The sequence below is a fragment of the Salvelinus namaycush genome, chromosome 11 (genome assembly GCF_016432855.1).
Source record: "Salvelinus namaycush isolate Seneca chromosome 11, SaNama_1.0, whole genome shotgun sequence".
Lineage (NCBI taxonomy): Eukaryota > Metazoa > Chordata > Actinopteri > Salmoniformes > Salmonidae > Salvelinus > Salvelinus namaycush.
In genome coordinates, this window is record NC_052317.1 from 41,654,025 (window position 1) to 41,675,359 (window position 21,335).

General features: G+C 43.8%; 1 protein-coding gene across 1 annotated transcript in view; it reads left to right on the forward strand.

The window, feature by feature from the left end:
* The window catches only part of LOC120055420 (receptor-type tyrosine-protein phosphatase F-like), a 218,477-nt gene that overhangs the window by 118,021 nt on the left and 79,121 nt on the right, over positions 1-21,335 (forward strand). The window contains exons 6-7 of the mRNA XM_039003282.1: positions 17,764-17,906; positions 18,698-18,824. Of these exons, the coding sequence (XP_038859210.1) occupies positions 17,764-17,906; positions 18,698-18,824 (270 nt within the window). The remainder of the gene's footprint in view (positions 1-17,763; positions 17,907-18,697; positions 18,825-21,335) is intronic.

Sequence of the window (21,335 nt, forward strand, 5' to 3'; positions counted from 1 at the left end):
GTTGGGTTATAATGAGGAGGAGGATAACAGAGATTGTTACTGCTGGGTTATAATGAGGAGGAGGATAACAGAGATTGTTACTGTTGGGTTATAATGAGGAGGAGGATAACAGATTGTTACTGTTGGGTTATAATGAGGAGGAGGAGGATAAACAGAGATTGTTACTGCTGGGTTATAATGAGGAGGAGGAGGATAAACAGAGATTGTTACTGCTGGGTTATAATGAGGAGGAGGAGGATAAACATAGATTGTTACTGTTGGGTTATAATGAGGAAGAGGATAAACAGAGATTGTTACTGCTGGGTTATAATGAGGAGGAGGAGGATAACAGAGATTGTTACTGTTGGGTTATAATGAGGAGGAGGAGGATAACAGAGATTGTTACTGTTGGGTTATAATGAGGAGGATAACAGAGATTGTTACTGCTGGGTTATAATGAGGAGGATGATAACAGAGATTGTTACTGTTGGGTTATAATGAGGAGGAGGATAACAGAGATTGTTACTGTTGGGTTATAATGAGGAGGAGGATAACAGAGATTGTTACTGTTGGGTTATAATGAGGAGGAGGAGGATAAACATAGATTGTTACTGCTGGGTTATAATGAGGAGGAGGAGGATAAACAGAGATTGTTACTGCTGGGTTATAATGAGGAGGAGGAGGATAAACATAGATTGTTACTGTTGGGTTATAATGAGGAAGAGGATAAACAGAGATTGTTACTGCTGGGTTATAATGAGGAAGAGGATAAACAGAGATTGTTACTGCTGGGTTATAATGAGGAAGAGGATAAACAGAGATTGTTACTGTTGGGTTATAATGAGGAAGAGGATAAACAGAGATTGTTACTGTTGGGTTATAATGAGGAGGAGGAGGATAAACAGAGAGTGTTACTGTTGGGTTATAATGAGGAGGAGGATAACAGAGATTGTTACTGCTGGGTTATAATGAGGAGGATAACAGAGATTGTTACTGCTGGGTTATAATGAGGAGGATAACAGAGATTGTTACTGCTGGGTTATAATGAGGAGGATAACAGAGATTGTTACTGCTGGGTTATAATGAGGAGGAGGAGGATAAACAGAGATTGTTACTGTTGGGTTATAATGAGGAAGAGGATAAACAGAGATTGTTACTGTTGGGTTATAATGAGGAGGAGGAGGATAAACAGAGATTGTTACTGTTGGGTTATAATGAGGAAGAGGAGGATAACAGAGATTGTTACTGCTGGGTTATAATGAGGAGGAGGATAACAGAGATTGTTACTGCTGGGTTATAATGAGGAGGAGGAGGATAACAGAGATTGTTACTGCTGGGTTATAATGAGGAGGATAACAGAGATTGTTACTGTTGGGTTATAATGAAGAAGAGGATAAACAGAGATTGTTACTGCTGGGTTATAATGAGGAGGAGGAGGATAACAGAGATTGCATAATCTATAGACTAGAGACTATGACTGTGTGTGTGTGTGTGTGTGTGTGTGTGTGTGTGTGTGTGTGTGTGTGTGTGTGTGTGTGTTGTCTTGTCCCCCAGGACATGTAAAGGTCTGGTATAATTTGCACTGTGGAAACAGTCACTAGTAGTATACACTCTAGCAGCCTTAAATAATCCACTCTGCTTCCATGACGTTGATATACAGCCACCCTGTTTCAATGTGAGTTGTCTTATCTACCATCTGAAAGAAAAGTTTGATGTTATTCCTACCCTCCACACACACACACATGCACATACGCACGCACACGCACACGCATACACACACACACACACACACACACACACACACACACACACACACACACACACACACACACACACACACACACACACACACACACACACACACATACACGTCTAGTCCTGCAGCCACAGACTGACAGACCTGCATCAGACATGTTTGTTATTGGCTCTTTATCCCTCCTCATCAATACCTCTTTATCCCTCCTCATCAATACCTCTTTATCCCTCCTCATCAATTCCTCTTTATCCCTCCTCATCAATACCTCTTTATCCCTCCATATCAATACCTCTTTATCCCTCCATATCAATACCTCTTTATCCCTCCTCATCAATACCTCTTTATCCCTCCTCATCAATACCTCTTTATCCCTCCATATCAATTCCTCTTTATCAATACCTCTTTATCCCTCCTCATCAATACCTCTTTATCCCTCCTCATCAATTCCTCTTTATCCCTCCATATCAATACCTCTTTATCCCTCCATATCAATACCTCTTTATCCCTCCTCATCAATACCTCTTTATCCCTCCTCATCAATTCCTCTTTATCCCTCCTTATCAAATCCTCTTCATCAATCCCTCTTTATCCCTCCTCATCAATACCTCTTTATCCCTCCATATCAATACCTCTTTATCCCTCCATATCAATTCCTCTTTATCAATACCTCTTTATCCCTCCTCATCAATTCCTCTTTATCCCTCCTTATCAAATCCTCTTCATCAATCCCTCTTTATCCCTCCTCATCAATACCTCTTTATCCCTCCATATCAATACCTCTTTATCCCTCCATATCAATTCCTCTTTATCAATACCTCTTTATCCCTCCTCATCAATTCCTCTTTATCCCTCCTTATCAAATCCTCTTCATCAATCCCTCTTTATCCCTCCTCATCAATACCTCTTTATCCCTCCATATCAATTCCTCTTTATCCCTCCATATCAATTCCTCTTTATCCCTCCATATCAATTCCTCTTTATCAATACCTCTTTATCCCTCCTCATCAATTCCTATTTATCCCTCCATATCAATACCTCTTTATCCCTCCTCATCAATTCCTCTTTATCCCTCCATATCAATACCTCTTTATCCCTCCTCATCAATTCCTCTTTATCCCTCCATATCAATACCTCTTTATCCCTCCATATCAATTCCTCTTTATCCCTCCATATCAATTCCTCTTTATCCCTCCATATCAATACCTCTTTATCCCTCCATATCAATTCCTCTTTATCCCTCCATATCAATACCTCTTTATCCCTCCTCATCAATTCCTCTTTATCCCTCCATATCAATACCTCTTTATCCCTCTTCATCAATTCCTCTTTATCCCTCCTTATCAAATCCTCTTCATCAATCCCTCTTTATCCCTCCTCATCAATACCTCTTTATCCCTCCATATCAATACCTCTTTATCCCTCCTCATCAATTCCTCTTTATCCCTCCATATCAATACCTCTTTATCCCTCCATATCAATTCCTCTTTATCCCTCCATATCAATACCTCTTTATCCCTCCTTATCAATTCCTCTTTATCAATACCTCTTTATCCCTCCTCATCAATTCCTCTTTATCCCTCCATATCAATACCTCTTTATCCCTCTTCATCAATCCCTCTTTATCCCTCCATATCAATTCCTCTTTATCCCTCCATATCAATTCCTCTTTATCCCTCCATATCAATACCTCTTTATCCCTCCATATCAATACCTCTTTATCCCTCCATATCAATTCCTCTTTATCCCTCCTTATCAAATCCTCTTTATCAAATCCTCTTTATCCCTCCATATCAATTCCTCTTTATCCCTCCTTATCAATCTCTCTTTATCCAACCCCTCTTTATCCAACCCCTCTTTTATCCAACCCCTCTTTTATCCAACCCCTCTTTTATCCAACCCCTCTTTATCCAACCCCTCTTTTATCCAACCCCTCTTTTATCCAACCCCTCTTTTATCCAACCCCTCTTTTATCCAACCCCTCTTTTATCCAACCCCTCTTTAATCCACCCCCTCTTTAATCCAATCCCTCTTTTATCCAATCCCTCTTTTATCCAACCCCTCTTTTATCCAACCCCTCTTTTATCCAACCCCTCTTTTATCCAACCCCTCTTTAATCCAATCCCTTCTTTCAGGTAGGTATTAACAACACAGCACCCTTGTCAGGACATTTCAGCGCTAGTGGAGAATGAGGTCCTGGTATTTCTGTGTAGAATGGATGGCTGGGGAGATCAGGCTCCTCCTCCCTTCTGTCTTTATAGCAATTTATTGTTTTCCTCTTCTTCATCCATCCATTATGTGTCTGAAGAATGACTCCATCACGGTGGAGGGTCCCACTGTGTGTCTGTGTGTGTGTGTGTGTGTGTGTGTGTGTGTGTGTGTGTGTGTGTGTGTGTGTGTGTGTGTGTGTGTGTGTGTGTGTGTGTGTGTGTGTGTGTGTGTGTGTGTGTGTGTGTGTGTGGACGCAACTCGTTTGTCAAGTGTTTATCTGGTAACAGAGGGCTGTCTCCACTCCTTCATACCAACATGGGACCTGTCAACCTGTCACACAGGATAGAGTGGCCTAATACCGCACCCCTCTCCTTTCAGCACCGGTGCCCTCTCCTTTTCACAATGTCTTTTTATGCTGTTGTCTTTCTGTCTCTCTCTCCTCTCTCTCTCTCTCTCTCTCTCTCTCTCTGTCTCTCTCTCTCTGTCTCTCTCTGTCTCTCTGTCTCTCTCTCTCTCACTCTCTCTCTCTCCATCTCTGCAGGTATGTGTACTGTTCTGCACAGTTACAGGCACTAAGAAGTTAGTTTAAAAGTACTCAGGTTTTTGTGACCACCCCTTGCTAGGAAATGTGGTGTTGCACCTCCTCCTCACATTGCTGCAGTTTACCAGACAATACCGCGGTTCAACCTAACTTGTTAGTCAGACAATACCGTGGTTCAACCTGCCTTGTTAGTCAGACAATACCGTGGTTCAACCTGACTTGTTAGTCAGACAATACCGCGGTTCAACCTGACTTGTTAGTCAGACAATACCGCGGTTCAACCTGCCTTGTTAGTCAGACAATACCGCGGTTCAACCTGACTTGTCTGTTTGTTTCTGTCCAGTCACTTCCATTGCATTGTACTGTGTGTGGATGAGCTCATACGACACCTGTCTGTTTAACTACTGTATGTTATCATCCTGTCCCTGCTGTATTTCTCTCCTGTGTCTTTTCTCCATTCCACTGCATTCCTCCTCCATCACGACGTATCATTCCGCTAACTCACAGATCAGCGGGGAGGTAGGTTCCATTTCACTTCTAACTCCTCTACCCCCTGACCCCTGACCCCAACTCTCAAAGGCACCCTCAGATCAGCATTCCCCCCCCCCCCCCCGAAAACACGGGAAGGACACCCCGACCTCAAATCCCTATCCAGCTTCTGCTATGTTGTTCTGCTTCTCCCTGCAGCCCTCACTATTCTAAACCTAGAATTGCTTGTATACATCTCTAGCCTGAGTTGTGCCCGTTGTCCCGTCAACCTGTCCTTGTCTAACCCTGTCTTCCTCTCCCGCCTGTCCCTTGACTTGCCCCCACCTGGTCTTGTTTAGCCTGTCCCTGGACTTGTCCCCACCTGGTCTTGTTTAGCCTGTCCCTGGACTTGCCCCCACCTGGTCTTGTTTAGCCTGTCCCTGGACTAGCACCCACCTAGTCTTGTTCAGCCTGTCCCTTGACTAGCACCCACCTAGTCTTGTTCAGCCTGTCCCTTGACTAGCACCCACCTAGTCTTGTTCAGCCTGTGTAATTCATTGCTACTGTTCAGTATGTAGCACATGGTTTACTGTGTGTACTTTACCACAAATCCTCCCATTGCTCTCTCTCTCTCTCTCTCTCTCTCCACACCCAGTCAATGTCATATTCACTACTAGATAGCTGCTACAGGTATTCATTTACTACCTTTAACCTCCACTCTCTATCCTCCTGAATCAGTTTGGCTATTCAGGTGGCGTTAGGCACCATCGGTTCTGTTCGGTATTGAGATAGTCAGCCCGGTAACACGGCTACCTGCCGCTGAGGTACATGGGTATCAGGAAGGACAAAGCGGATCACAAGGGATCATGTGTGTTTCAGACACACTGTACTACGGGGCCCAGCCAGACACACTGTACTACGGGGCCCAGCCAGACATCACTGTACTACGGGGCCCAGCCAGACATCACTGTACTACGGGGCCCAGCCAGACATCACTGTACTACGGGGCCCAGCCAGACATCACTGTACTACGGGGCCCAGCCAGACATCACTGTACTACGGGGCCCAGCCAGACATCACTGTACTACGGGGCCCAGCCAGACATCACTGCCCCCTTCCTCCCATTCTATCCATCCTTCTTTCTCCTCTCTCCATCGCTCGCTGTCTCATTCTCATCCTGTCTTTACCTGACTGGAGGACCTGATAGATCGTCTTATAGAGATGAGAATAGATGGAATGTGTCTCAAATGGTATTTCATAGGGCTCTGGTCAAAAGTAGTGCACTATGTAGGGAATAGGGTGCCATTTGAGACCCTATATCTAGAGTCTCAATCAGCCCTAGAGGACAAACAAGGCCCTATATCTAGAGTCTCAATCAGCCCTAGAGGACAAACAAGGCCCTATATCTACAGTCTCAATCAGCCCTAGAGGACAAACAAGGCTGGACAAACAATATCTACAGTCTCAATCAGCCCTATTGGACAAACAAGACCCTATAGTCTACAGTCTCAATCATGTCTCAATGTCAGACAGTCATTCAGATTCAAGGCCCTGGGGTTTTATGTGTTAACCAGGGGAAACGACTGCCCCGTCTCGTTGAAGCTCTGAAGTTCAAGGTCGACCGGGGTACTGCAGGCTGTTGTATTCAGAAAGCAGGATCCCCGTTATAGTCAATGGGAAAATGGCAATCCTCATGGTCAATATTCGTGTAAATAAAAAAGAGTTTTCAAAGACAATCATGGAACCAATCATTGCTTCTTTTATACCAGATGTAAGTGCTGATTATTTTAAAATCGAACACAGAAGAAGGACTATAATTGAGTTGCTAATGGCGGACCACAGTGTCCCGGTCAGCCTTCATCTTGAGATACTGAATGAGATGGGGGGGCAGTTGTTTTCCCCTGGTCGTATTACCTTGGTCGTATTCCCCTGGTCGTATTCCCCATGGTCGTATTCTCCTGGTCGCATTCCCCTGGTCGTATTCCCCCTGGTCGTATTCCCCTGGTCGTATTCCCCTGGTCGTATTCCCCTGGTCGCATTCCCCTGGTCGTATTCCCCTGGTCGTATTCCCCTGGTCGTATTCCCCCTGGTCGTATTCCCCCTGGTCGTATTCCCCCTGGTCGTATTCCCCCTGGTCGTATTCCCCCTGGTCGTATTCCCCTGGTCTTATTCCCCTGGTCTTATTCCCCTGGTCGCATTCCCCTGGTCGCATTTCCCTGGTCGTATTACCCTGGTCGCATTTCCCTGGTCGTATTCCCCCTGATTGTATTCCCCCTGGTCTTATTCCCCTGGTCGCATTCCCCTGGTCGTATTCCCCTGGTTGTATTCCCCTGGTCGTATTCCCCTGGTCGTATTCCCCTGGTCGCATTCCCCTGGTCGTATTCCCCTGGTCGAATTTCACTGGTCGCAGCCTACACGTCCACAAATGCACCATTGAGACTTTACATAAGAATGAATAATGTGACGTCATCGATGGATTTGTCCATTTCTATATACAGTTTCTGGTTCTTAAAAGGATCCTGTTATAGAGGAAACACATGTTAGACACACAGCCCTGTCTACCACATCACATGGACCTCATGTTAGACACACAGCCCTGTCTACCACATCACATGGACCTCATGTTAGACACAGCCCTGTCTACCACATCACATGGACCTCATGTTCAACACACAGCCCTGTCTACCACATCACATGGACCTCATGTTCAACACACAGCCCTGTCTACCACATCACATGGACCTCATGTTCAACACACAGCCCTGTCTACCACATCACATGGACCTCATGTTCAACAGAGACTGGGGTACAAGGCCCTAGATAGGGCTGGGCGATATATCAAATTTATTTGATTAATTCAAATGTATGTTTTTGCACGATATTCCAAATGCCTGTATCGCAGAATTAAGTTTATTTTTTGTTTTTATGAGTGTTTATGTCCGTTTATTCTCATGTTGTCTTCTTAGTCTCGTCTCCTTCTCTCCTTGTGCAAAGCTGTCATCAAGGCAAAGGGTGGCTACTTTGAAGAATCTAAAATATATTTTGATTTGTTTAACACTTTTTTTGGTTACTACATGATTCCATATGTGTTATTTCATCGTTTTGATGTCTTCACTATTATTCTACAATGTAGAAAATCGTTTTTAAAAAAACCCTTGAATGAGTAGGTGTGTTCAAACTTTTGACTGGTATTGTATTATCGTGAATCGCCCATAGATTTAAAAGAATGGCGGTATGAGTTGTAGGCCATATCGCCCAGCCATAGCCCTTTAGCTGTAGTTTCAATCAGTTCTTTGTCAGACGTTCAGTGATTGTGGTTTATATAGGCATCTCAAAAGGGACTAAAAATAGACCCCCTCAATCAGCTCCTTGTCAGACATTGAGAATATATATCCAAGGCCTTGGTTTTTACTTGTATCTCAGCCGTGACTCACTCAAATGATAAGTAACAGGATTACATTGGTCTTTGAATTGAATAGGAATTCAACAGACACCATTTATCAGCTCATAAGAATATTTGTATTTTTTTAAGTTTTTTTTTAGTTTTCAGGGGCATTGCTATTTTAACAGTTCACATTGCCTCAACAGATTTAGGCTTACCTCCCAAATGGCTCTACATAGTGCACTACTTCTGACCAGAGCCCTGACTAAAGCCCTGACTAGATCCCTGACTAGAGCCTTGACCAGAATACTGACTAGATCCCTGATCATAACACTGACTAGAGCCCTGATCATAATACTGACTAGAACCCTGACCAGACCACTGACTAGAACCCTGATCATAACACTGACTAGAGCCCTGATCATAACACTGACTAGAGCCCTGATCATAACACTGACTAGAGCCCTGATCATAACACTGACTAGAGCCCTGATCATAACACTGACTAGAGCCCTGATCATAATACTGACTAGAGCCCTGACCAGAACACTGACTAGAGCCCTGACCAGAATACTGACTAGAGCCCTGATCATAACACTGACTAGAGCCCTGATCATAATAATGACTAGAGCCCTGACCAGAACACTGACTAGAGCCCTGATCATAACACTGACTAGAGCCCTGATCATAACACTGACTAGAGCCCTGATCATAACACTGACTAGAGCCCTGATCATAACACTGAATAGAGCCCTGATCATAACACTGACTAGAGCCCTGATCATAATACTGACTAGAGCCCTGACCAGAACACTGACTAGAGCCCTGACCAGAATACTGACTAGAGCCCTGATCATAACACTGACTAGAGCCCTGATCATAATACTGACTAGAGCCCTGACCAGAACACTGACTAGAGCCCTGATCATAACACTGACTAGAGCCCTGATCATAACACTGACTAGAGCCCTGATCATAACACTGACTAGAGCCCTGATCATAACACTGACTAGAGCCCTGATCATAACACTGAATAGAGCCCTGATCATAACACTGACTAGAGCCCTGACCAGAACACTGACTAGAGCCCTGACCAGAACACTGACTAGAGCCCTGATCAGAACACTGACTAGAGCCCTGATCATAACACTGACTAGAGCCCTGACCAGAACACTGACTAGAGCCCTCATCATAACACTGACTAGAGCCCTGACCAGAACACTGACTAGAGCCCTGACCAGAACACTGACTAGAGCCCTGATCATAACACTGACTAGAGCCCTGATCATAACACTGGTCAAAAGTTGTGCACTCAGAAAGTATTCAGACCCCTTCCCTTCTTCTACATTTTGTTACGTTACATCCTTATTCTAAAATGTATTAAATTGTTTTTCCCCTCATCAATCTACACACAATATCCCATAATGACATCACAATACCCCATAATGACATCACAATACCCCATAATGACATCACAATACCCCATAATGACATCACAATACCCCATAATGACAAAGCATAAACAGGTTTTTATACATTTTTGCAAATGTATAAAAATAAAAAACTGCAATATTACATTGACATAAGTATTCAGACCCTTTACTCGGTACTTTGTTGAAGCACCTTTGGCAGCGATTTGGGGAGTTAATCCCATTCTCCTCTGCAGATCCTCTCAAGCTCTGTCATGTTGGATGGGCAGCATCGCTCAAGGACATTTGTCCCGAAGTCACTCCTGCGTTGTCTTGTTTGTGTGCTTAGGGTCGTTGTCCTGTTGGAAGGTGAACCTTCACCCCAGTCTGAGGTCCTGAGCGCTCTGGAGCAGGTTTTCATCAAGGATCTCTCTGTACTTTGCTCCGTTCAGCTTTATCTCGATCCTGACTAGTCTCCCAGTCCCTGCCGCTGAAAAACATCCCCACAGCATGATACTGCTGCCACCACCATGCTTCACCGTAGGGATGGTATTGGCCAGGTGATGAGCTGTGCCGAGACGTGACGCTTGGCTTTCAAGCCAAAGAGTTCAATCTTGGTTTCATCAGACCAGAGAATCTTGTTTCTCATGGTCTGAGAGTTCTTTAGGTGCCTTTTGACAAACTCCAAGCGGGCTGTCATGTGCCTTTTACACTCGGCTTCCGTCTGGCCACTCTACCATAAAAGCCTGATTGGTGGAGTGCTGCAGAGATGGTTGTCCTTCTGGAAGGTTCTCCCATCTCCACAGAGGAACTCTAGAGCTCTCTGAGTGACCATCGGGTTCTTGGTCACCTCCCTGACCAAGGCCCTTCTCTCCCGATTGCTCAGTTTGGCCGGGCGGCCAGCTCTAGGAAGAGTCTTGGTGGTTCCAAGCTTCTTCCATTGAAGAATGATGGAGGACACTGTGTTCTTGGGGAGCTTCAATGCTGCAGAAATTGTTTGGTACCCTACCCCAGATCTGTGCCTTGACACAATCCTGTCTCGAAGCTCTACGGACAATTAATTCGACCTCATAGCTTGGTTTTTGCTCTGACATGCACTGTCAACTGTGGGACCTTACATAGACAGGTGTGTGCCTTTCCAAATCATGTCCAATCAATTGAATTTACCACAGGTGGACTCCAATCAAGTTGTAGGAACATTTCAAGGAGGATCAATGGAAATAGGATGCACCTGAGCTCAATTCCGAGTCTCATAGCAAAGGGTCTGAATACTTCTGTAAATAAGGTATTTAAGTTATTATTTTTAATACATTTGCAAAAATGTATAAAAACCTGTTTTTGCTTTGTCATTATGGGATATTATGTGTAAATTGATGAGGACAAAAGTTAATTTAATCCATTTTAGAATAAGGCTGTAACGTAACAAAATGTGAAAAAAATTAAGGGGTCTGAATACTTTCCGAGTGCACTATATAGGGAACAGGGTGGCATTTGGGAGGTATCTATGATCAGCCCTCAGCATGGTACACTCGCCCACAGTTATTGTCTGTCTGACAGAATCCCCATGTTACCCTGCAGATAGACTTTACAGCTGCCAGCCGGCTTGTTCTGATATTGATTGAAGCAGAAGCAGGTTTCTGCTGAGTTTCCTCACACACATTGTCACGACTGGTGAGTTTTTATAGCTCTCTTACAGCTCGCTAGTAGGTAGGGAGAGGGGGATGGAGGAAGATGAGGAGACATGACATACAGCTCGCTAGTAGGTAGGGAGAGGGGGATGGAGGAATATGAGGAGAAATGACATACAGCTCGCTAGTAGGTAGGGAGAGGGGGATGGAGGAATATGAGGAGACATGACATACAGCTCGCTAGTAGGTAGGGAGAGGGGGATGGAGGAAGATGAGGAGACATGACATACAGCTCGCTGGTAGGTAGGGAGAGGGGGATGGAGGAAGATGAGGAGACATGACATACAACTCGCTAGTAGGTAGGGAGAGGGGGATGGAGGAATATGAGGAGACATGACATACAGCTCGCTAGTAGGTAGGGAGAGGGGGATGGAGGAAGATGAGGAGACATGACATACAGCTCGCTGGTAGGTAGGGAGAGGGGGATGGAGGAAGATGAGGAGACATGACATACAGCTCGCTAGTAGGTAGGGAGAGGGGGATGGAGGAAGATGAGGAGACATGACATACAGACTAGTTAGTAGGTAGGGAGAGGGGGATGGAGGAAGATGAGGAGACATGACATACAGACTAGTTAGTAGGTAGGGAGAGGGGGATGGAGGAAGATGAGGAGACATGACATACAGACTAGTTAGTAGGTAGGGAGAGGAGGATGGAGGAAGATGAGGAGACATGACATACAGACTAGTTAGTAGGTAGGGAGAGGGGGATGGAGGAAGATGAGGAGACATGACATACAGACTAGTTAGTAGGTAGGGAGAGGGGGATGGAGGAAGATGAGGAGACATGACATACAGACTAGTTAGTAGGTAGGGAGAGGGGGATGGAGGAAGATGAGGAGACATGACATACAGACTAGTTAGTAGGTAGGGAGAGGAGGATGGAGGAAGATGAGGAGACATGACATACAGACTAGTTAGTAGGTAGGGAGAGGGGGATGGAGGAAGATGAGGAGACATGACATACAGACTAGTTAGTAGGTAGGGAGAGGGGGATGGAGGAAGATGAGGAGACATGACATACAGACTAGTTAGTAGGTAGGGAGAGGGGGATGGAGGAAGATGAGGAGACATGACATACAGACTAGTTAGTAGGTAGGGAGAGGAGGATGGAGGAAGATGAAGATACATGACATACAGACTAGTTAGTATTAATATACATACTAGTCAGTATGAATATGCAGACTAGTTAGTATTAATATACAGACGAGTTAGTATTAATATACAGACTAGTTAGTATTAGTTAGACTAGTTAGTTGGTTAGTTAGTTAGTTAGACTAGTTAGTATTAATGTGTGTAACTGAGTTAGAAAAAGGAGGAGAATAAGAGAAAAAAGAAATGTCACATTTGAAAATCCATTTTGGTGCAAGAAAAGCAATTACAGAGCAGGGTAGTATTCTCCTGGGGAGACAGGGAGACTCGCTGTGAGTGTGAGTGTGTGTGTGTGTGTGTGTGTGTGTGTGTGTGTGTGTGTGTGTGTGTGTGTGTGTGTGTGTGTGTGTGTGTGTGTGTGTGTGTGTGTGTGTGTGTGTGTGTGTGTGTGTGTGTGTGTGTGTGTGTGTGTGTGTGTGTGTGTGTACACAGTAAAGCACATTAGGGTAAACAAGCAGTTTAAATTCAGCCGTAACTGACATAGTCTAGTAGTCAGGGTAGTCATTAGTTATATATTATAACTACTGGTATAGTCTAGTAGTCAGGGTAGTTATACATTATAACTGGTATAGTCTAGTAGTCAGGGTAGTCATTAGTTATACATTATAACTACTGGTATAGTCTAGTAGTCAGGGTAGTTATACATTATAACTGGTATAGTCTAGTAGTCAGGGTAGTCATTAGTTATACATTATAACTACTGGTATAGTCTAGTAGTCAGGGTAGTTATACATTATAACTGGTATAGTCTAGTAGTCAGGGTAGTCATTAGTTATATATTATAACTACTGGTATAGTCTAGTAGTCAGGGTAGTTATACATTATAACTGGTATAGTCTAGTAGTCAGGGTAGTCATTAGTTATATATTATAACTACTGGTATAGTCTAGTAGTCAGGGTAGTTATACATTATAACTGGTATAGTCTAGTAGTCAGGGTAGTCATTAGTTATATATTATAACTACTGGTATAGTCTAGTAGTCAGGGTAGTTATACATTATAACTGGTATAGTCTAGTAGTCAGGGTAGTTATACATTATAACTGGTATAGTCTAGTAGTCAGGGTAGTCATTAGTTATACATTATAACTACTGGTGTAGTCTAGTAGTCAGGGTAGTCATTAGTTATACATTATAACTGGTATAGTCTAGTAGTCAGGGTAGTTATACATTATAACTGGTATAGTCTAGTAGTCAGGGTAGTCATTAGTTATACATTATAACTACTGGTATAGTCTAGTAGTCAGGGTAGTCATTAGTTATACATTATAACTACTGGTATAGTCTAGTAGTCAGGGTAGTTATACATTATAACTGGTATAGTCTAGTAGTCAGGGTAGTCATTAGTTATATATTATAACTACTGGTATAGTCTAGTAGTCAGGGTAGTTATACATTATAACTGGTATAGTCTAGTAGTCAGGGTAGTCATTAGTTATACATTATAACTACTGGTATAGTCTAGTAGTCAGGGTAGTTATACATTATAACTGGTATAGTCTAGTAGTCAGGGTAGTCATTAGTTATATATTATAACTACTGGTATAGTCTAGTAGTCAGGGTAGTTATACATTATAACTGGTATAGTCTAGTAGTCAGGGTAGTTATACATTATAACTGGTATAGTCTAGTAGTCAGGGTAGTCATTAGTTATACATTATAACTACTGGTGTAGTCTAGTAGTCAGGGTAGTCATTAGTTATACATTATAACTGGTATAGTCTAGTAGTCAGGGTAGTTATACATTATAACTGGTATAGTCTAGTAGTCAGGGTAGTCATTAGTTATACATTATAACTACTGGTATAGTCTAGTAGTCAGGGTAGTCATTAGTTATATATTATAACTACTGGTATAGTCTAGTAGTCAGGGTAGTTATACATTATAACTGGTATAGTCTAGTAGTCAGGGTAGTTATACATTATAACTGGTATAGTCTAGTAGTCAGGGTAGTCATTAGTTATACATTATAACTACTGGTATAGTCTAGTAGTCAGGGTAGTTATACATTATAACTGGTATAGTCTAGTAGTCAGGGTAGTCATTAGTTATATATTATAACTACTGGTATAGTCTAGTAGTCAGGGTAGTCATTAGTTATACATTATAACTGGTATAGTCTAGTAGTCAGGGTAGTTATACATTATAACTGGTATAGTCTAGTAGTCAGGGTAGTTATACATTATAACTACTGGTATAGTCTAGTAGTCAGGGTAGTCATTAGTTATACATTATAACTGGTATAGTCTAGTAGTCAGGGTAGTTATACATTATAACTGGTATAGTCTAGTAGTCAGGGTAGTCATTAGTTATACATTATAACTACTGGTATAGTCTAGTAGTCAGGGTAGTTATACATTATAACTGGTATAGTCTAGTAGTCAGGGTAGTCATTAGTTATACATTATAACTACTGGTATAGTCTAGTAGTCAGGGTAGTTATACATTATAACTGGTATAGTCTAGTAGTCAGGGTAGTCATTAGTTATATATTATAACTACTGGTATAGTCTAGTAGTCAGGGTAGTTATACATTATAACTGGTATAGTCTAGTAGTCAGGGTAGTTATACATTATAACTGGTATAGTCTAGTAGTCAGGGTAGTTATACATTATAACTGGTATAGTCTAGTAGTCAGGGTAGTCATTAGTTATACATTATAACTACTGGTATAGTCTAGTAGTCAGGGTAGTTATACATTATAACTGGTATAGTCTAGTAGTCAGGGTAGTCATTAGTTATATATTATAACTACTGGTATAGTCTAGTAGTCAGGGTAGTTATACATTATAACTGGTATAGTCTAGTAGTCAGGGTAGTCATTAGTTATACATTATAACTACTGGTATAGTCTAGTAGTCAGGGTAGTTATACATTATAACTGGTATAGTCTAGTAGTCAGGGTAGTTATACATTATAACTGGTATAGTCTAGTAGTCAGGGTAGTTATACATTATAACTGGTATAGTCTAGTAGTCAGGGTAGTCATTCGTTTTACATTATAACTTCTGGTATACATTTAGGATAATAGGATAGTACGGTATGTAATGTTGATTGTTTATTGTCCATAAGTGTAGGTTATACAAGGTGAAAGCTGTTCTAGTGTTATATTATGTCATCTGTAGTCTGTCAGCCCCTAGCAAGGCTGTGCTAATGTCACAATATGTGACAACTGCCTGTCTCGCAAACTCAGGCCTGTCAACATTTAGCTGCCAACTTGCCTCTCTTCCCTACCCTCAGCTCTTTGTGTCGGCTTAAAGTTACACACACAAAATACGTGACAGATAATGAATAACGCTAGCTGCTATTTCTCTTAGATTGAAACGTTGACTTGGATAAAGCTCTATTTATACATAAAACAACAGTTGATATGTAAATGGTTCTGTTTTGCTTATTATCTGGCAGTTAGCGATACACTGCTGAAGCATTGTGTGTGTGTGTGTGTGTGTGTGTGTGTGTGTGTGTGTGTGTGTGTGTGTGTGTGTGTGTGTGTGTGTGTGTGTGTGTGTGTGTGTGTGCGCGCGTGTGTGTGGATAGTAGCTTCTATTCCCTAGCGACCACGTCAAAAGGCGCTCTCTGTCTCCATGGGAACATCCTTTTAATGTCAGCTTATCTGCACATCAGAGCCTCACAAAGAGAGAGGGAGAGAAAGGGAGAGGGAGAGAGAGAGAAATAGGGAGAGAAAGGGAGAGGGAGAGAGTTTAACAATGCATCTACACAGAGTATCAAATAGTCTCAGAATGACGCAACTCTGTCTCAGCTCTTAGCACCGTCTGACACACTGTCAAAGGGGAAACAGATTTAGGTCTAGTAGAGTGTTATTCAAATCAAAGTGGCATATTTAAATACATTCCCCCTTTTTTTATAAGGAGCAAAACAAAAGGTTTCTATGGCAAAGTTTTACGAACAAATGTTGTCTGAGTGCTGCGTAACTGGAAACGGCTCCAAGTCTCTCAACAGAAGATGCTGCTGTTTCTTTATTGGTTAAGCTGCTCACCTGTTGGATCGTGATTGGTTAAGCTGCTCACCTGTTGGATCGTGATTGGTTAAGCTGCTCACCTGTTGGATCGTGATTGGTTAAGCTGCTCACCTGTTGGATCGTGATTGGTTAAGCTGCTCACCTGTTGGATCGTGATTGGTTAAGCTGCTCACCTGTTGGATCGTGATTGGTTAAGCTGCTCACCTGTTGGATCGTGATTGGTTAAGCTGCTCACCTGTTGGATCGTGATTGGTTAAGCTGCTCACCTGTTGGATCGTGATTGGTTAAGCTGCTCACCTGTTGGATCGTGATTGGTTAAGCTGCTCACCTGTTGGATCGTGATTGAGAAGCGATCAGCCTCACGCGTTAGATTCATTACACTGACATTTTACATGTTAGTCATTTAGCAGATACTCTTATCCAGAGAGACTTACAGTTAGTGCATTCAGGTGAGACAACCACATGTCATAGTAAGTACATTTTTCCTCTTTGAAGAAGTTATAAGGCGAAGTCAGAGCTAGAAAGAAAAGTGCAAGGTTTATTTGAATTGAAATGTTAAATGTTTTATTACTGGGGGAGGGGATGTCTTATTTCAGAGTATCTTTATGAAGATTCTCATCTCTTAACTGCAATTCCTGCTCCTCTTTTCAAGCGTGGTGATGTCACGGTTTATTCCACACAGAACTCTCCCTGTCCCTGACCTCCTTTCCTCCTCCTCCTCCTCCTCCCTGACACCCACACTCACCCCTTCTCCTCTCCTCTCTCAACATATAACTCTCTCTGACACCCCACTCACCCCTTCTCCTCTCCTCTCAACACAGCACTCTCTCTGACACCTACACTCACCCCTTCTCCTCTCCTCTCAACACAGCACTCTCTCTGACACCTACACTCACCCCTTCTCCTCTCCTCTCAACACAGAACTCTCTCTGACACCCCACTCACCCCTTCTCCTCTCCTCTCAACACAGAACTCTCTCTGACACCCCACTCACCCCTTCTCCTCTCCTCTCAACATATAACTCTCTCTGACACCCACACTCACCCCTTCTCCTCTCCTCTCAACACAGAACTCTCTCTGACACCCCACTCACCCCTTCTCCTCTCCTCCTCCTCTCCTCTCCTCATCCTCTCCTCTCTTCTGGACACTTGTATCACATCCACCTCTTCAGATCCTATCTTAACGTTCTCCTCTCTCCTCAGTACGTCGTGTCCCTCCGCGGTTCTCCATCCCACCCACCAACCATGAGGTGATGCCTGGGGGCAGTGTGAACCTGACGTGCGTTGCTGTGGGATCTCCCATGCCCTATGTCAAGTGGATCATGGGAGAAATCGAACTCACCAAGGTTTTTACTTTCACTCTTACCGTTTAGCTTTTTACCTGTTTTATTCAGTCTTTATTACTACAGCACCTTGAACGTCTGTATGAACTTTATTACTACAGCACCTTGAACGTCTGTATGAACTTTATTACTACAGCACCTTGAACGTCTGTATGAACTTTATTACTACAGCACCTTGAACGTCTGTATGAACTTTATTACTACAGCACCTTGAACGTCTGTATGAACTTTATTACTACAGCACCTTGAACGTCTGTATGAACTTTATTACTACAGCACCTTGAACGTCTGTATGAACTTTATTACTACAGCACCTTGAACGTCTGTATGAACTTTATAACTACAGCACCTTGAACGTCTGTATGAACTTTATTACTACAGCACCTTGAACGTCTGTATGAACTTTATTACTACAGTACCTTGAACGTCTGTATGAACTTTATTACTACAGCACCTTGAACGTCTGTATGAACTTTATTACTACAGCACCTTGAACGTCTGTATGAACTTTATTACTACAGCACCTTGAACGTCTGTATGAACTTTATAACTACAGCACCTTGAACGTCTGTATGAACTTTATAACTACAGCACCTTGAACGTCTGTATGAATTGTGTTGAATTAAGTTTAAAGGAGGGGAAGCTTAGAAATATAGCAGATAGATCGGATGTACTGCTTTTTCAGACTTGCTTTCAATGCTAATGCTAAAGATCTATTACTCGCATTTCTATCTCAAGTATGTCAGATCATACACAAGGCTAAATAATGGACCTTTATGATTCTTCTGGTTTAGGAGGATGAGATGCCCATCGGTCGGAATGTTCTGGAGGTGACCAACGTCAAGGAGTCAGCCAACTACAGCTGCGTGGCCATATCATCACTGGGCATGATCGAGGCTACCGCTCAGGTCTCGGTCAAAGGTGAGGGGTCAAAGGTCACGCTGTGTGTGTGTGTGTGTGTGTGTGTGTGTGTGTGTGTGTGTGTGTGTGTGTGTGTGTGTGTGTGTGTGTGTGTGTGTGTGTGTGTGTGTGTGTGTGTGTGTGTGTGTGTGTGTGTGTGTGTTAGAATCAAGACAACATGCTGGCTAGGTCAATGGAGGACACAGTGTCTAAGTCCCAAATTGAATCCTATTCCCTTTGTGCCCTGATAGTAGTGCACTAATATAGGGAATTATGATGCCATTTTGGTACCCAGACTGTAAGGATCTCAGGATGAGTAATCTGCTCTGGAACGGACTGTGTGTTATCACGTACACGACAAGCTGTGATGACGAAGGCTGTATCCCAAATCGCACCATAATCCCAACATAGTGTTCTACTTTTGATCAGAGACGGTATAGGCCTAGGGGTAAAAAGTAGTGCACTATATAGGGAATAGTGTCCAATTTGGGACGGAACCACCGTGTTCTTTCACGTACCTACAAGCTGTGATGACTGGGAAGTCTGGTTGATGACAAACCCAAAGCAGTGTGACTCATTATGGCAGATTGTTATGGAGTTTGAGCCGATCAAACAGCTTCCCAGCTGTCTTAAGTTTCCACCACTACGTTCATGTTGCTTCAACATGTTTGATGCACTTGGGATCTGATCAACTGGCTATCAGGGCTATCTGGGTTCACACACACACACACACACACTCACACACACACACACAGAGGTGTCATTACAGTCCCTGGTTCGAATCCAGGCTGTATCACATCCGGCCGTGATTGGGAGTCCCATAGGGCGGCGCACAATTGTCCCAGTGTCGTCCGGGTTTGGCCGGTGTAGGCCGTCATTGTAAATAAGAATTTATTCTTAACTGACTTGCCTAGTTAAATAAAGGTTAAATAAAAAATAAAAAGTGAAGGACCCACAGTAGTTGTGTATTGGTGCTGGAAGTAGAAGACTTTCTGAGTTCTCCAATATTCTGGGAGTATGTCTGTGTGTCTGCTCGGAACATATGTCTGGACTGGGCCGTGGATGTGTCTGTCAGGGTTTCCGTTAGCCGGTAATAGCCGGCTTTTGGCCGTAAAAAAAGGGGTGTGGGGAAAACGATAAATAAAATTGACAATATTCCAGGAGAGAAAAAAAAGATGGATTGTTTTTAAATATTTTATTTTTTAAATATTTTATTTTTTAAATATTTTATTTGTATGTAGCCCAGTTCTACTGGTTGGAGGAATGTGGGATATATCATCCCACAGCTATCCTAGAGTCTATTTGGGCTATTTCTATCTGGACAAGCTGACCAATAGAATAGATAACCTTTTCTACTATTGGGGATAGTAAATTGACACAGGGCTCATAGGCAGCGGGTCCATAAGGCTAGGGGAAGATAAGCTTTCTCTAAGGAAATGTAATTCAATTTCCCAAATGATATAGCCTACTCCTTCCTGTCTGTACATACATAAATCTAATCATTTAACATAGGCTACTAAAGCATCATTTGTGCCACAGAGGATCATTTAAATCACGTTGTCTACAGTTGGAAGGAAAGGCAGCCCCCCCCCCCCCAGCGTTGTCTACAGTTGGAAGGAAAGGCAGCCCCCCCCATCGTTGCCTACAGTTGGAAGGAAAGGCAGCCCCCCCCCCCCCCCCCCCCAGCGTTGTCTACAGTTGGAAGGAAAGGCAGCCCCCCCCCAGCGTTGTCTACAGTTGGAAGGAAAGGCAGCCCCCCCCCAGCGTTGTCTACAGTTGGAAGGAAAGGCAGCCCCCCCCCCATCGTTGCCTACAGTTGGAAGGAAAGGCAGCCCCCCCCATCGTTGTCTACAGTTGGAAGGAAAGGCAGGCCCCCCCCCCAGAGTTGCCTACAGTTGGAAGGAAAGGCAGGCCCCCCCCCCCCAGAGTTGCCTACAGTTTGAAGGAAAGGCAGGCCCCCCCCAGCGTTGCCTACAGTTGGAAGGAAAGGCAGGCCCCCCCCCAGAGTTGCCTACAGTTTGAAGGAAAGGCAGGCCCCCCCCAGCGTTGCCTACAGTTGGAAGGAAAGGCAGGCCCCCCCCCCCAGAGTTGCCTACAGTTTGAAGGAAAGGCAGGCCCCCCCCAGCGTTGCCTACAGTTGGAAGGAAAGGCAGGCCCCCCCCCCAGAGTTGCCTACAGTTTGAAGGAAAGGCAGGCCCCCCCCCCAGAGTTGCCTACAGTTTGAAGGAAAGGCAGGCCCCCCCCCCCAGCGTTGTCTACAGTTGGAAGGAAAGGCAGCCCCCCCCCCCCAGCGTTGCCTACAGTTGGAAGGAAAGGCAGCCCCCCCCCCCCAGCGTTGTCTACAGTTGGAAGGAAAGGCAGCCCCCCCCCCCCCCTGCGTTGTCTACAGTTGGAAGGAAAGGCAGCCCCCCCCCCCCAGCGTTGCCTACAGTTGGAAGGAAAGGCAGCCCCCCCCCCCAGCGTTGTCTACAGTTGGAAGGAAAGGCAGCCCCCCCCCCCCCCAGCGTTGCCTACAGTTGGAAGGAAAGGCAG